Raw genomic sequence first — 18,017 nt, 5'->3', positions numbered from 1 at the left:
TCTGGTACAGGAGTTTCCAGGTTCAGTTCTTGACATATGCAGTTAAAGGAACTTGGGTAGCAGGTCTAGCAAATATCTCTCTGCCTGACCACCCCTTCCCCCCAGTCAGAGTGGACTAGACAGGTGGATGCTCTGAATTGTCACACAGCAGCTCCCCATGCCTTGTTGCACATCTCAGTGGAGCCACCATGCTCCACCAGGAGGCTTCACAACATTGTAATATATATACAGTATTTAATGGAACTGTTAACTGGTCACAGTATCACCAACTAAACAGAATTTTCGAGGAAGATAGAAGAACTGGATTCGATAATAAAATATCAGTTCTAGATAGGGAATTGCTTTCAAATGAGGAAAAAAATCTATGCAGAATGTATAAGTTATTGTTAAACTGGCACCTAAAAGACGAAATGGTTAAGGACGTGATGGTAAAATGGGCCCAAGACTTCGGATATACTGTAGAATTAGAGAAATGGGAAAATCTTTGGACAAAGGACGTTAAGTTTATAGCCTGCTACCTGATTAAAGAAAACTTTTTAAAGATGATGTATAGGTGGTATCAAAATTGGCAAAAATGAATTTAAAAAATCAGCAGTAAGTGTTGGAGGTGTAACCATAAGGATGGGAATCTATTCCACATGTGGTGGACATGTCCCAGAATTAAAGTATTCTGGAACATGATTTACGAAGAATTTTTTTAAAATGCCACGATACACTTTGCTAAAAAAATCTAGAGTTATTTTTATTAGGTATCTTCACAACAGACATCCCAAAGGACAACAAAAGAGTCTTTTTATATGCAATAACGGCGACCAGGATTGTGATTGCAAAATATTGGAAAAGCAACACAATTCCAACAAAGGAAGAATGGTTATTAAAATTAAGTGAATATATTGAATTGGCGAAACTAACAGAATTCAGAATTCAGAAATCAACCAAGCAAAAAGATCAGGAGAGAATGGGGTGTCTTTAACAATTATATGAAGAAAGTTGGTTCCCAAAATTATGACTGGCTTAGCCTAGACTAAAAACTCCAGAGGTAAACAAATTATCTCTCCAGAAAGTTTAGAATAATTACAGACAACCAAGGATATGAGATTATAGGAACCATATAGTGGTCGAAGGAAGTCGAATCTTTTTTTTTTTTAAAGATATTTATTACAATTTTTAAACAACAAACAAACCACCAAACATATAAAGTACCATCACCATATAACAAACAAAAAGATCAAAGTAAGATTATAAGATAAAGAAAGAATGAGAAAAGAAAATACAAATAAAATAAAGTTATTCATAAATCATATTTTCATAATCTTTAGACTTCCTCACATCACCCTTCCCTGCGTTCTCAGTCATGTAATTATATGCAGCAATTTGTTACCTTTCTTCCATTCTTATTTTATAAATCTCAAATATTATGTTCCAACTTTTAAATGGTTTTATCATAAATTAAACTGCTTGGCTTGGACATAATATTGCTTCAAATTTCATCATTTCCTTAAACATCACTTATTCTCATATGTCTTACAATAAAATTACTGCTGCCGTGTTTCTTTCAATCGTGCATTCTCCTAACATTCATACAGTTTATAATGTTTTTGTAAATAGTCTTTGAATTTTTTCCAGTCCTCTTCCACCGTCTCTTCTCCCAGGTCCCGAATTCTGCCAGTCATTTCAGCCAACTCCATGTACTCTATCAGTTGCGTCTGCCATTCTTCCAGTGTGGGTAGATCTTGGGTCTTCCAGTACTTTGCGATGAGTATTCTTGCTGCTGTGGTTGCATACATAAAAAAAGTTTTATCTTTCTTTAACACCCCTTGGCCGACAATGCCCAGAAGGAAGGCCTCTGGTTTCTTAAGGAAGGTATACTTAAATACCTTTTTTAACTCATTGTAGATCATTTCCCAGAAAGCCTTAACCCTTGGACACGTCCACCAGAGGTGAAAGAATGTTCCTTCAGTTTCCTTACATTTCCAACATTTGTTATTAGGCAAGTGATATATTTTTGCCAGCTTGACTGGGGTCATGTACCACCTGTATATCATTTTCATAATGTTTTCTTTCAAGGCATTACATGCCGTGAACCTCACTCCGGTGGTCCATAACTTTTCCCAGTCAGCAAACATAATATTATGCCCAATGTCCTGTGCCCATTTTATCATAGCTGATTTGACAGTTTCATCCTGCGTATTACATTTCAACAGCAAGTTATACATTTTTGAAAGTACCTTGGTCTTAGGTTCTAGCAGTTCTGTTTCTAGTTTCGATTTTTCCACCTGGAAACCTACTTTTTTGTCTGCCTTAAAGACCTCCCTAATCTGAGCATAATGTAACCAGTCTCGCACTTTATCCTTTAATTTCTCAAGACTCTGCAATCTCCAAGTATCTCCTTCTCTTTCTAATATTTCCCAATATTTCGGCCAATTGGCCTCCATATTGAGTCTTTTCTGAGCCTTGGCTTCCATTGGTGACAGCCACCTTGGGGTCTTGTTTTCTAGTAAGTCTTTGTATTTTGTCCAGACATTAAACACTGCTTTCCTGACAATATGGTTCTTAAAAGCCTTATGGACTTTTACCTTGTCGTACCACAAATATGCATGCCATCCAAAAGCATTGTTAAACCCTTCCAAATCCAAAACATCAGTGTTCTCAAGAAGCAGCCTTTTTTCTTTTCTTTTCTTCTCATTTTTTCTTAGATATACTCTTTTTCTTATCTTTTTCTATTTTTGTTTTTGGTTTTGCACATTTTTGCATTTTTTTTCTATACTTGGAAAATGTTAGTTAAGGTAATGTGTATTTTTTTCTTTATTATTTATACAACTGTATTTTTTGAATGTATATAGCAAATATTTTTTTCTAAAAAATAAAATATAATAATAATAATGATGATGATGGAGGAACAGTTATATGCCAGCCTGACTTTTTGAAAAGATCTAAGACTTGCTGGAAATCTATGTAAATCATGTTACATCGTGGTACACTATGTCCTTATGTTACGGTGTTCTACAAATGAAGATCACAAAGAGGAGTAGCAAATTGAACGAAAGCCATTTCCTGCTGTGCAACTTATCTTAGGGGTAAACTTTAATATTAACTATTCCACTTATTAATACAAAAAGAAAAAATATATATACAAAACACAATCCTTACCACCCTCCCCCCAAAATAAATAAATAATTTTGAGTAAATAAATAAACCCACCTTGCTGCTTTTATTCTTGTGCCCTTGAAAGAAAAGAAAGTCTGAAAAGGAAACTTCAATTCCTCTTGTTAGTTGTATTTACCACATTTCTATGCTGCCTTTTAAAACTAATGTTTTAATGTTTTCAAAGATATTAATGTATGATAAAATTTATTAATAATAATAAATTTCAAACAATAAGCCTTAAATACTGTTTTTAATTTCAGGAAATTGTCTTGGTGGTATTTTTTGGTGCTGAATATGTGGTGAGGCTCTGGTCTGCCGGTTGCAGAAGCAAATATGTTGGTATTAAGGGAAGAATACGATTTGCTAGGAAGCCTATATCAATAATAGGTGAGATCGTCTGTTTTAAATATAAAATCATACCGGGACATCAATCCCATGGCCTTTTTGAGCAGAAAGGATATACTGGCTTTGCGTATAGCTGAGCTGACTGATGCTTCAAGATGGATATTTTTATTGGCCCACCTTTTATTGGGAGATGAGCTGTTATAAGATTATGAGCCACTACATTCCTGGTTGGTGTTTGCCTTTGTTTATGTTCTAGGTGCACTTAGCAAAATCCGAGTTCTCTCATATTCCACCCCAACTCCTTTAATATGGGGGTTAACATCCTGACCCACCTTCAATCCACCTTCAGTCCTCTTGTACTCTTTCTGAGATGCAATATATGGCAATGAAGGAGAGGCCACCATCTCCCGAGGGAGTCCATTCCACTGTCAAACAGCTCTTACCATCAGAAAGTTCTTCCTGATGTTGAGTCAGAATCTCCTTTCTTGTAGCTTGAAGCCATTGGTTCAGGTCCTACCCTCCAAAGCAGGAGAAAACAAACCTCTCTCCCTGGCTACTAGGAACAGAGTTCTGGGTAGCTGATGTCCACTGGTAGGGTTAATTTGACCCTCAAAATTTTACTGTTCAAAAGGTGGCATAATGGCTAAGGTTGGTGGTTCGAATCCACGCGACATGGTGAGCTCCCATTGCTCTGCCTGCCATCCTAGCAGTTTGAAAGCACACCAGTGCAAGTAGATAAATAGGTACCACTGTGGTGGGAAGGTAAATGGCATTTCTGTGCACTCTGGCTTCCATCATGGTGTTCCATTGCGCCAGTAGCGGTTTATTCCTGCTGTCCACATGACCCGGAAAGCTGTCTGTGGACAAATGCTGGCTCCCTTGGCCTGAAAGCAAGATGAGCGTCACACCCCATAGTTGCCATTGACTGGATTTAGCTGTCCAGGGTCCTTTACCCTTTACCTATAATGGCTAAGTGTATCTTCTCCAAACCACCTACAATTTCTTGTCTGCCCTGTAGACGGTTTGGAGACGTTACACATCATAAACTTTGATATGACAAAGCTTTTTGTAAATAAAAAAGAAATAAACCTTTTTCATATGGTTTATGTAGTTATTTATTTTATCCCAGTGTCATCTTAGATTAAACAGGGTTCTGAAGTGCTAAAAAGAAAAAAAAAGCAAGACCTGTAAGCAGAGATGATTGTGGGAGGAATAAAAAAAAAGCCTTCATGTTACATGTGAAAGAAGCCTTCTATAGATTTTGGTTGTTTTTAGTACTGAAAGGCTGTAACATTCTGCCCCCCCCCTTTCCTTTGATGGCATTAAAATGCATTAACAGTTTCATTTTCCTTTTTTGTCAACAGATCTTATTGTTGTTATAGCTTCAATTATTGTTCTGAGTGTAGGATCAAATGGACAGGTGTTTGCCACATCTGCAATAAGGTATGCCAAGATATGTCAAGTTTAGATTTATTGTCTCTTTCAATAAAAAGCTTGAGCTGACTTACATTGTGCAAAGACATTTGTTGGCATCTATATCTAGCTACATATATCTATATTATTATTATTATTATTATTATTATTATTATTATTATTATTATTATTATTATTATTATTATTCACCATCCCTTCCTCTTCTCCTCCACCTTTCCTCTTACTTTTCTCAACTCACCCTTGCATGCAGATCACCCTCCTTTCCATACCTTCTACTCTCTCCTATTCTGCAGAGCCCCTTCCACACACCTGCCATGTGGATATCTTTACCTTATCTTCAAGATGAAAAGAATTTTATGAACGAGCCTATTAATTGGTCTCTTTCGTTAGAGATGGTTAAGTTCAGTTGGTGCACACTGTCCGTATATGGACAGTGAATAAATATAGAGTGGTACCTCGGGTTAAGAACTTAATTCGTCCTGAAGGTCCGTTCTTAACCTGAAACTGTTCTTAACCTGAAGCACCACTTTAGCTAATGGGGCCTCCCACTGCGCCGCCGCGGCGCGATTTCTGTTCTCATCCTGAAGCAAAGTTCTTAACCCGAGGTACTATTTCTGGGTTAGCGGAGTCTGTAACCTGAAGCGTCTGTAACCCGAGGTACCACTGTATCTTCTAAATTACTACATTGAATCTGAAACTTCATATTGAAGACAACATTTCATACCCAGAGTGAAATACATGATTGTGGGAAGGTACTATGGAATATGTGAAGCGAGCACAAAAAAAATGAGAGGCACAAATACAAGATTTGCAGATGACACCAAACTGTGAGTGGTGCCTAACACCCCTCAGGTGGCTAACACCCCAGAGGACAGGATCACACTTCAAAACAACCTTGACAGAGAACTGGGCAAAAACAAACAAGATGAATTTTAACAGGGAGAAATGTAAAATATTGCACTTGGGCAAAAAAAATGAGAGGCACAAATACAAGATGGGTGACACCTGGCTTGAGAGCAGTTCTGGGCACCACAATTCAAGAAGGACACTGACAAACTGGAACGTGTCCAGAGGAGGGCAACCAAAATGGTCAAAGGCCTGGAAACGATGCCTTATGAGGAACGGCTAAGGGAGCTGGGCATGTTTAGCCTGGAGAAGAGGAGGTTAAGGGGTGATATGATAGCCATGTTCAAATATATAAAAGGATGTCACATAGAGGAGGGAGAAAGGTTGTTTTCTGCTGCTCCAGAGAAGTGGACGCGGAGCAATGGATCCAAACTACAAGAAAGAAGATTCCACCTAAACATTAGGAAGAACTTCCTGACAGTAAGAGCTGTTTGACAGTGGAATTTGCTGCCAAGGAGTGTGGTAGAGTCTCCTACTTTGGAGGTCTTTAAGCAGAGGCTTGACAACCATATGTCAGGAGTGCTCTGATGGTGTTTCCTGCTTGGCAGGGGGTTGGACTCGATGGCCCTTGTGGTCTCTTCCAACTCTAGGATTCTATGATTCTATTCTATGATTCTAACAGAGCATTTCCCAGCTCACTTCTCGCTGTACTCAAACCTTGTTTGAAACTGCCAATATCAATCTACTCATACCTCTGCTGTTATTTAAAACCACAACTTTTCCTGATTGCTTTATTCAAATCTCTGCTTTTGTTTAAAACTGCCATTTTAAAGTGTGCCTTCTCTTGGCTTTCCTCTCCCACACTCACTTAATGCAAACACAGGATTGTGCTGATGCACCACAGATCCTCCAATGAGGGCTGCCTTGCAGTGATAAATACATGGCAGAAATAAATTAAATCAGATATCAGGGAATAAAACTTCTATAACTTTTTACTACATTTTCTAACAAGGATCACGTCCTGGGAGTCCTCAGGCTCCATATTAAAGTTGCCTACATCTATCAGTGAGAGTAGATACATTCAGGCACAACATTGCATACAAAAAATGCATTTATCTGCATATCACATATATGTTGCTGTTTGGGAGCACATAGGCTACAGATTGAAACAGGACAGCTGCTTGTGAAAAAGGAAACCAGGAAAGCCTTGCTCTGAAAGGAGAATTGGGAAAGAGACAAAAAGCAAAGGGCACCTCCCTTCCTCTGAGCTCCCTGGGAGCTGTGGTGGAAGCCAGAGGGTGAGGTAATGGCCACTTATCCAGTCCTGGGGTGGGTGGTGGTTGCAGCCCATAGAAATGGGTCCTGACCCCCAGGAGCAATGCTGGCCTGGGCGGCTTGTAGTTGGAAACCCCCCGTGCTGGCTGTGTAGGAGGGCGGGAGTTCCTGCCAGGCCCAATTCTGAATTCTGGCCAATCAGACCCGTCCATGGTGGCAAGGGTTGGAATCAGACTGGAGTGGAGCAAGCTTTTTTCCACTCCGTTCCCTTCACAGCTATGTGCAAAATCAATGAGCAATGTAACACTAAAATTTCATAGATCTGCCCCAGGAAGCAGATAAAATTTACTTCTTCTGTCCCACAAAGCTACTACAGTCATACCTCGGGTTAAAGACACTTCGGGTTAAATCTTTTCGGGCTGCATCCCGCGGTAACGGAACAGGTTACTTCCGGGTTTCGCCGCATGCGCAGACGCTCAGAATGACGCTCAGTCATGCACAGACGTGGCGAATCGCGACCCATGCAGACACAGGTTGCGTTCTGCTCATGATGCGAACGGGGCACTGGAACGGATCCCATTCGCATCCAGAGGTGACACTGTAGTTGGTTTTGTCTGACTCAGGACTTTTTTTCATCCGGAACTCACCAGAACTCTTTGGTGCGCTATGTGTTGCGCGACAGAGGCTGTGGGTGAAAAAGATAAGCTATTTAAGGGCTGAGCTCCCCTAAGAAAAGCTCAACAACTTCTTTGACTGGTCTAACTGATAAATTATTTATTTGACTGAGTACTGTTAGTACTAATGAGTTTTCAAATTTCATTGTAGTATTCAGAAGAAAATATACTCACATTTCCACAGACAGGCCTTCTGTGTCTAATGGGCTCTCACTGCATTCTGCCATTTTTTCCACAGGGGAATCCGTTTTTTGCAGATACTTCGCATGCTTCATGTAGACCGACAGGGTGGCACTTGGAGGCTCTTGGGATCTGTTGTATTCATACATCGTCAGGTATTGAGTATGGGAAGGTTACTGAATATGTTTAACAGGCTCTTTTTACACCTGTAAAACTCTTATTCTAACATCAGGTATGGTGAAAATGAACTCACCTGGAAATGTAGGGTTTGGGGCAATCTATAAGTGTGTTCTTGTTTTTAATCCCTGGCCTCAGCAGTACAGAGGCAAGGTGAGGCAAGGCTTCCCTAGTGCCTGAGATAGCTCTTTGGGCTGGATACTGCACAACAGCAGAGCAGCTGCCATTCTCAGACTGAGCCTTGAACAGGACATGCAGCTCTATCTCAGAGCCTTCCATGAGAGAGGCCCTTCCTGCTTTAGCAGTCATTAACTCCAACAGAGACTTGGGTTCCATTAGGGTTCCTGAACTGGCAGCTCTGGAACTGGAGGAAGGCAACACAGCACCCTCCTGATGCGATGGGCTCCTCTTGCGTGAGTGCGAATAACCTCCACAAACACATTTAAAAGGCTGTAGAATATTAATCAGCCTTATTTTTTTTTTTAAAAAAAAATACAAATTAACATGCAACACTTAAGAACAATTTAAAACAACCCCACCCCAAATAAACAACACCCACCCAAGTTAAAACCCCATCCCAATTAAAACCATAATTTTAGCATAAAGGGGCTGGCCCACAACCTCGTTTCACCCCCAAAGTGCTTCCCCCAAAGGAACGACCCCCTTTGGTGTCGTCTGCTTTGGGGGAAGCCCCGCCCCTCGGGTAGGCTGGCTTTATAGAGCCGCCCCAGCAACTGGTGCCCTTCTAGCTAGGGCAGCAGGTGTTTCCAATGCTGCCTGCCCGCCCAGGGCTTTGGTACCTGTTAGTCCTATAGGGGTCCATGTTGGACCCTCAGCTGTATTGACAAACAGGGTAACAGTACATTCAGCTGCTAACTTGAATCACTTTTGAGTGCTTCACTGGCTAGACTTTAAGCATACTCTTGGATATGGCCCAGGCTCTGGGTAGCCAGCTCACAGTGGGGTTTGTTTTTGCTTTTTAAAATAAGATTTATTCTAGTCTATGTTTACCAGAAACACATACTCTTCAAAATTTTGTTTGAATATGTATAAAAGCTAGCATATCAACTCAAAGGTGAGACATGACTGCCACAGGTCATAAAGCAGACCAGCATCACTGGATATGTTTTATTAAAAATATGAAATGGTTATGAGTAATTTTTTAAACCAAAATCAGCATTTGTACAAAGAGAGCTTCCAATCAGTAATCAAGTTTTGTTCCTGTTAGGAACTAATAACTACGCTGTATATTGGATTCTTGGGATTGATCTTCTCGTCGTACTTCGTCTATCTCGCTGAGAAGGATGCAGTGGATGAGGAGGGACAAACAGGGTTTTCCAGTTATGCTGATGCTCTCTGGTGGGGTGTGGTAAGTGCCTCTCTTGCGTCATATCCAGTGCTGCAAGATCACCCTTTCAGTGAAATATTCAGAGTCAGGAATTTGATTGAAATTAGTGTTAAGAGTAAATAGTACAAAAAGACTCTGTCTTGTAGGTTGTAGAAGAGAAGCAAGGCCAAAGTTACTTTGCGAAGTACTTAAATCTGAACATTTCATATTAAAAAAATTTAAATTAAATCTTGCTATACAAGCATGAATTGAACCTGTGAAGTTAATGGTATACTTGGTGTAAGGCAAAACCATCACCAGCCAATTAAATTGCTTGGGAATGGATTCAGAGGAGCAGAAGAAAGTACTTTTTCATTCACAGCATAATTAACAGGGAAGTTGTTGCTACTGGTTGTGGTGATAAGTCCCTTCTTTTGCTTCTCTTCATCTCTTCCCGGTCAGGAGCATATGGAGGTCGACCACTGGAAAAAAAAATGCTAGACCACATTTTTCCGGAACCTAATCTCACATTCTCATTCTTTTTTATCTGAGTCATGCACAAGAGGAATGTGAAGGAGCATTATGGCCATTGCACCTCATTATTATTTATTATAGTCATTTATATCCCTTATTTCTGCAAACAAATCCTTTCAAGCTGGCTCAGAACAAAGCAGAAGACCATGACAGAGTGTCAAAACAGCATCAGATTTGAAGTATAGTATTCAAACATGCCAGCAGGAAGGTGCTCATATATAAACACACATATATACACCCCCTGAAGTTATCACTCTGCTGCATCCTACTGGTCACTTGACTCAACAAGAGCAATCCTAAGCACATTCACAGTGTGTGACCAAAACATCAAGACAGAGAAACCTAGAAATGAGCTGACAAATGTGAGGAGCTACAAACCCATGTTAAAATTGGGTCCCCCTCCCAATGCATGTCACAAGCACACCTCCCAGTGATTTTAATCCTGATTCAAAACTGTGCCGTGCCCCGCCCACCATGCTTCAGGTGAACTTATACTGATCTTATACATATAAGCAATCCAAATAAGTGCTTATATTTTGGGAGATTGTGGAATCCCTTGAATATTTATTTAATGCTGCAAAACTGCCCCAGGGAGAGGAGTCATTTATTGGAGCTGCTGCCCTGTCTGGCTGCACTGCTGCCTCCTATGGCAGACTAGCACAATTGGCTTCCCCAGAGCTTGTGCCTGGAGAAGGATGAGCTACATCTGACAGAAATGCACAGTACTTCAATTTTAAATCTATACAAATGTGAACCAGCTTTCAGACTATTGTCATTACAGCCTTTTTGTAAACTATTTTTCATCTACTGTACAGGTAACAGTCACTACTATTGGCTATGGTGATAAAGTGCCACAGACATGGATTGGCAAGACAATTGCGTCTTGCTTCTCTGTGTTTGCCATCTCTTTCTTTGCTCTTCCAGCGGTGAGTGCACACCTTAAATAATTATTAAGTCAGTTTGTAAACATTGCTGATGTCTTAAGAAAGTGGTTGATGTGTACAATGTACTGCTTACCTGCAGCGTAGCCTGCTTTGTTAGCACCTGGGGTGGGTGCGCACCTGGGCGTGCAGAGGGTAAAAAGAGCCTGCCATTGCTGGAGCAACCCCCTCCCACTGTGCGGGGGGGGGGGGAGCCCGGCTGGCCAACGCAGACCTCGGATCATCCTAGCCTTGCAAAGTGGCTTGGGGCTGGCAGGCAGGGCAAGGAGCTAACTGTGCAGTGCCCCCCCCCCCAGAAAAATGTGCCCGAAGCCATCACCCTGGCAGCCGTCCCCCCTCCCCCACTACGCCCCTGTGGCTTACTGCAGATTCCATACCTTGCTTTTACATGTAAGCATTAAATGCAGTTTTCTTCAACAAATAACTGCTTTTCGACTTTCAGGGCATCCTGGGTTCCGGCTTTGCACTTAAGGTACAACAGAAACAACGTCAAAAACATTTCAACAGGCAAATACCTGCAGCAGCATCTCTAATTCAGGTAAATACTTGATGAAGAAATAGGAGAAAGTGAACTGAAGTGTGTAACTTCTCACCAAAAGAGATTACAAAGAGCAATACTCTGCTACAGTGTCTTGGTATTAACTGAGGATTTTGGAGTCTGAGCTGTAATGTTCCACTATTTGCAGTCCATGTGTGGGGCATTTCAGTGAACTTTAAAGGGCCAAATTTATCCTAGATACTGGTGGTGGCAGTGGTAAAAGGTAAAGGGACTCCTGACCGTTAGGTCCAGTCACGGACGACTCTGGGGTTGCGTGTTCATCTTGCTCTACAAGCCGAGGGAGCCGGCGTTTGTCCACAGACAGCTTCCGGGTCATGTGGCCAGCATGACTGGCAAACCAGAGCAGCGCACAGAAACGCCGTTTACCTTCCCGCCAGAGCGGGAAGGTACTTTGCACTTTGACGTGCTTTCGAACTGCTAGGTTGGCAGGAGCTGGGATCAAGCAACAGGAGCTCACCCTGTCGCTGGGATTCGAACCACCGACCTACTGATCAGCAAGCCCTAGGCTCTGTGGTTTAGACCACAGTGCCACCCACGTCCTGGTGGCAGTGGAAGCAGCCATCAATTTATTCCCAGAACACCCTTGGAGTGATACTATATAGTGAAGTAAAGTTGCATATAGAGGAATCCTGAGGAAATCTGGCAGCAACCGGAAGGCGTCTTTTGCTGACATGAAACAGGCCATGGTGTATGTGTGTCAAGGTCAGTTACTTCCAGATCCAATATAACCTGTCCATTCTCTCCAAATGTTGCGCCAAATATGTCACTGGAGAACTTTCAGCCCAGCCTTGAGCCAAGGACTTCCCACTCAGGAGTTGCCTCAGGGTAGGGAGCTCTGGGCAGCTGGGAAGGGGGCTGCCTCCGCGCACCCGTGTGTCACCATCTCTGGCCTTTTGTTACTCCCTGGGCCACCTCCAGGCTGCGGAGGAGGAGGCAGTGTGTGTGTCACATTTTCCTGCCCTTCTCTGTGCCATCAATTTATTGTTTGTGTGGTTATCTCCGCACCTGCATTTCTCTCCTCCTGAATTCCAGTTTAACTAGGAAAATTTCCATTATGAATTATTGATTTGGAACATGTACAGTTTGCCTCAGCTTTCAGTTCCTTCAGTTCATGTGCACCTTTCCTCAGTGATGCATTGATAAAACATTGGGAGGGAGGGAAGCAAACAGTATGTTGTTGTACATGAAAGTACAACAAGATTCTTTTTGTGCATTGCATTGCACTGCTGATGCACACACCCACTCCTGTACATTGGTAGAAAGCCTTGCACACAAATAACAGTAACATAGAATTGCAGGTAATCTTGAATTCAAAATTTTGAGAGAAATGTAGGTTAGAATTTAAGAACTGGCCCTCATGTTGGCTTCCATCTCAGAACAGAGCAGATGGCTGCAGCATCCTGTGTTAAAAACTTTCGCTTGCAAACATGAATGATGTTCATGTCACATGGCCAACTTCAAGCACTTTTGAGCCCCTCCAACTGTTGGTCTGCCAGGTGGGAAAGAAATAAAGTTTAAGGTCTCTTATGTCAGGTTTTTAAATTGACTGATGACCATGTGGGAAGGTGGATTTAAACTTGCATTTTAACCTTCTTGTGTTAGTTGTGCCACTGTGAATAGAAGTGTTTCATGTGGATGTTTAATATTCCACCTTCTGAGCTGGAAAAGCAAAACTTGTGCATGGTGGTAATGGACATTAGATGAAGAATTCTTTTTGATAATTGAAATGCTATAAAATGCAATGTGTGATTTTGGCCTAAGAGTGTATTGGACTGATTTCTTAACATCCTAGCTATTACTTTAAAATAAACCTCTACTTTGTTAAATATTAATGCAGTCTTCAACTTCGTGATGTTCATGGCATAATACAGAACAGAACATTCACCAGCAGAATGGCCTGCTCCCTGAACCTGTAGGCTAGAGCAGTGGTTCCCAACCTTTTTTTGGCCATGCCCCACCTAAGCATCTCTAAAATCCTGATACCTTCCCCCGTGACATATAATTCTTATTACTCAAAAAGTGAACTCCTATTCATGTGGAGGAAGCCTAAAAGGCCATTCACTGTTAATAACTCATTCTTGAATTGCCCTCCTTAAAAATCAAATTTCCCCCCTGTGGGAACTATGGGGCTAGAGTAAAAAACCTCACTAACCAATGGCAGAGCAGACTACATGTGTCCTGTGGTGCACACTAATTTGGCACTGTTCCAAGTAAATACTACTTTCCTTGTAGTATTGTCAAAAAAAATATAATTCCACAATTGGATATTTTTGTCATTACTGAATCAATGAATTAAGAAAACCTAACTAACTACTGGCCAGTTGCTTATCTCCCTTTCCTGGGCAAGGTTCTGGAGCAAGTGGTCGCAGACCAGATCCAGGTGCTTTTGGAAGAAACTGATTTTGTGGATCCTTTTCAATCGGGGTTTAGGCCTGGTTTGGGAACAGAAACAGCTTTGGTCCCTCTGTCGAGAGACACACAAGGGAAACATGTCCCTGTTAATTGTTCTTGACTTCTCAGCGGCCTTTGATACCATCGACCATGGAATCCTTCTGGAGTGACTCTCCGTACTAGGGGTGGGTGGCACCGCTTTGTGGTGGTTCTATTACTTGGGGAATGCTATTCAGCCCTGTGGAAACCGCAGGGCTCAATCCTATCGCCCATCTTGTTTACATGAAACCACTGGGTGGGGTTAGCCGGAGGTTCGGAGTATGTTGTTAGCAGTATGCTGATGACACCCAGCTCTATTTCTCCTTTACATCTGCAGGTGAGGCAGTGGAAGTGCTGGACCAGTGTCCTGCCTCGGGAATGGACTGGATGAGAGCCAACAGACTAAAGCTCAATCCAGATAAGACTGAGGCACCCTAGACTAGATGGGTGGAAGATCACCTGCTCTTGATGGGGTTACACTTCCCCTGAAGGAGCAGGTTCGTAGCCTGGGGGTCCTCCTGGGTCCTTTGCTGTCGTTCGAGGCTCAGGTGGGCTCAGTGGCCCAGAGCGCCTTCCATCAGCTTCAGCTGGTGGCCCAGTTACGCCCCTATCTGGACAGGGATAGCCTAGCTACTGTTGTCTATGCTCTGGTAAACTCAGGGTTAGATTACTGCAATGCGTTCTACGTAGGGCTGCCTCTGAAGACGGTTCGGAAACTTCAGCTAGTGCAGAATTCAGCGGCCAGGTTGCTCACCGGAGCAAGACGGTTTGAGCATATTACACCAATCCTGGTCTGATTGCACTGGCTACTAAGTAGTTTCCAGGCTCAATTCAAAATGCTGGTTTTGACCTATAAAGCCTCAGGACTGCAATACTTCAAGGACTGCCTCTTTCCATATGAACCTACCCAGACCCTGAGATCATCTTCAGAGGCCCTCCTTTGTGTGCCCTCTCCTTGAGGGGTCCGGATGGTGGCAACATGAGAACGGGCCTTCTCTGCAGTGGCTCCCCATCTGTGGAATGCTCTCCTTAGGGAAGTTTGCCCAGCACCTTCATTGTACACCTTTAGGTGCCAGGCAAAATTGTTCCTTTTTAACCAAGCCTTTGGTTGATACAATTTACATCCTATGCCCTTTCAAAATGTGTTTTTTTTTGTGGGGGGGGGGGCGTTATTGGGTTGCTGTTTTTATTTTTATTAGGTATTTTGTGGTTTTATATCTTGATTTTATTCTGTGAACCAGCCTGTGATCCCCTGAGATTGAAATTCAATTAGTCAATCAATCAATCAATCAATAATACCTCTATAAAAGCAAAATGGGTGGCAAGGGAGAACTGCATTTGAACTAATTTTTTTCACAATACTTGTGGTAGAAATCTTTTGTACTGTTCATGCAGGACAAGTAACACTACTTAATTACAGAGAGGTTATGTACTTTCTGTCTTTATATATAGTATTAGCAAGAGTTTTTTTTATGTCCTGCAGACTCTGTGGAGGTGTTATGCAGCAGAGAAGTCATACAATTCCACAGCTACATGGAAGATCTATGTCACCACAGCTCAAAACGCAAAGAAAACAACAGCACCATCTAGCCCAAATCTCAGAAAACAGGTCAGAAGGAGCACATTGGTTTATTAGTTACATTTATAACCTGCCTTTCCATCCAACAAACTTAACACAGAATACATGGTTTGGGAACTCTATAGAATCAGTTCAGGTGTTAGGAGAACAGGAGAACCTGTTGAAGTAAAATTCAGGACTCATCCAAACTTACCTTTTTGGGCACAGGTCTGCACATTAAAGGTCTGTGTCCGAGCACTTTTTTCTTTTACCCAGCCACTTCCCTCAGAAAAACCTGCTTTTTAATGCTGAATTGGAACAAATGGCAATTTGGGTTTTCCACAGGTTGCTGTTTGCTCTGATTCAGCAGTAAAGAGTGGGTTTTTGCAGGGAAAGTGCTGGGGCAAAATAAAAACGGCTGTTGTTTAAAGAGCTTTAAACCACAGACCTGTGCCTAGAAATGCTTAGCAAAGGTAAGGGTGGCCGAGCCCTCATTTTATCCCACTCCAAGAATATTTAAACAGTAATTTACCTTGTTGTCCAGCTGTTCATGTTCTAATCTAAGTATGCCTTCCTATAAAAGAAGTCATTCCTCAGTTAGCAAGGGACTCTTTATTCCAGGACAGCTTTTAAAATATTTTATTTGCACAGGATTGTTATACTCTGAGTAGAGCCCTTCATACTAACTGTCCACTAATTTCAGTGGGGATAAACTGAGTGTGACTTGGTCAGCTACAACCCATAGATTTATCACATGCCACATCTTAGAAGTCAGATGCCATGACATAACAAAATGTAACCAAATTGATTGAAATTTCTCAGTTTTTCTCCCCTTGTAGCCGTGAGTCTCACAGGCTTACCCATACAGGTGGGCATTATAAGGCTTTAGAAAGGAGGTCACTTTCAGAATCTTTAGTGGGTGGAAGGTCAGACAACAGAAGTACTTTTTGTGTCCTTTCTATTTATCTCATTTTCCCCCATAGAAAATATTCTTAAGAGGAAGTCACTTAATGGACCTTAAATACTGTAATGAAGCACAAAATTAAGTAAGTTGGATCCAAGCCATTAATTGTGCTACATTGTCTTTCTTAGTAAAGGTAAAGTGACCCCTGACCATTAGGTCCAGTTGTGGCAGACTCTGGGGTTGCGCTGCTCCTCTCGCTTTACTGGCCGAGGGAGCCGATGTACAGCTTTCGGGTCATAATAATAATAATAATAATAATAATAATAATAATAATAATAATAATAATAATAATTTATTATTTATACCCCGCCCATCTGGCTGGGCTTCCCCAGCCACTCTGGGCGGCTTCCAAAAGAATATTGTGGCCAGCATGACTAAGCTGCTTCTGGCGAACCAGAACAGTGCATGGAAATGCCGTTTACCTTCCCGCCGGAGCGGTACCTATTTATCTACTTGCACTTTGACGTGCTTTCGAACTGCTAGGTTGGCAGGAGCAGGGACCGAGCAACGGGAGCTCACCCCGTCGCAGGGATTGGAACCGACGACCTTCTGATCAGCAAGTCCTAGGCTCTGTGGTTTAACCCACAGCGCCACCCGCGTCCCATTGTCTTTCTTACCACCATTTAAATTAAATGTTGTCATCTTGGCAGAATGGCAGTGTGACAGACACCCTCAATGAAGTTGGTGCTGGGTAATGCGACAGATATTTTGGATGCGTCGCTAGATAAATCTCCCACTGTATTACACAGTAGAGGTCCATAGTTATTGGTTTGTGGTAGCATTTCTGTTTAACAACAGAATTAATTATGTGAAGGGGAACCTGTGACCACAGTTCCCTCATGAAGAAGATCTAAGTAAGGCTTTTAGAACAAAACTTGAACTTTATTTACACTCAGTTAGGTTATAGCGTATGGTTGCTTTTGAAAGGTGCAACACTGTTTGAAGCAAACACTATTTGCAGAGATATTTAATATATTTCTTAACTTCACGCTTTAAACCTGTCACTGGACAGATAAATTTCTATGATACCTGTTATCTTACACACCACAATTAAGATTCTCCTAGCCCCTTCCAGGATCCTAGGTAAAGGGACCCCTGACCGTTAAGTTCAGTCGTGGCCGACTCTGGGGTTGAGCACTCATCTCGCTCTATAGGCCGAGGGAGCCGGCGTTTGTCCGCAGACAGCTTCCAGGTCATGTGGCCAGCATGACTAAGCCGCTTCTGGCGAACCAGAGCAGCGCACGGAAACACCGTTTACCTTCCCGCCAGAGCGGTACCTATTTATCTACTTGCACCTTGATGTGCTTTCAAACTGCTAGGTTGGCGGGAGCTGGGACTGAACAATGGGAGCTCATCCCATCGCGGGGATTCGAACCGCCGACCTTCTGATTGGCAAGTCCTAGGCTCTGTGGTTTAGACCACAGCGTCATCCTAACCTTCCCCTTATTGAATCAAAGCTGGGTTGCTCTGCCTAGCTAGCTCCACTCAAATAGACCAACTTTGCTCACAGCCAATCCTTATCTCAAACTGAGCGCTATTTAACTATCTGTCCCCACTAACAGATAATCCCGATCTCAACCCACTCAGGTAGTCAGAGACCCCTTCTACCCACCCAGACAGAAAGTT

At 42.2% G+C, this 18,017-nt stretch overlaps 1 protein-coding gene across 6 annotated transcripts in view; it reads left to right on the top strand.

The window, feature by feature from the left end:
* Nucleotides 1–18,017, top strand: part of LOC308585396 (potassium voltage-gated channel subfamily KQT member 1-like) — a 395,874-nt gene that overhangs the window by 53,496 nt on the left and 324,361 nt on the right. For all 6 annotated transcript variants that reach the window (XM_081191024.1, XM_081191022.1, XM_081191023.1 and 3 more), the window contains 7 exons: nt 3,408–3,534; nt 4,857–4,935; nt 7,960–8,056; nt 9,307–9,447; nt 10,755–10,865; nt 11,323–11,418; nt 15,353–15,478. In XM_081191024.1, the coding sequence (XP_081047150.1) occupies nt 3,408–3,534; nt 4,857–4,935; nt 7,960–8,056; nt 9,307–9,447; nt 10,755–10,865; nt 11,323–11,418; nt 15,353–15,478 (777 nt within the window). The remainder of the gene's footprint in view (nt 1–3,407; nt 3,535–4,856; nt 4,936–7,959; nt 8,057–9,306; nt 9,448–10,754; nt 10,866–11,322; nt 11,419–15,352; nt 15,479–18,017) is intronic.

This window comes from Podarcis bocagei (genome assembly GCF_964188305.1).
Source record: "Podarcis bocagei genome assembly, chromosome: 4".
Taxonomy (NCBI): Eukaryota; Metazoa; Chordata; class Lepidosauria; order Squamata; family Lacertidae; genus Podarcis; species Podarcis bocagei.
This window is presented reverse-complemented; position numbering and strand designations above follow the sequence as displayed.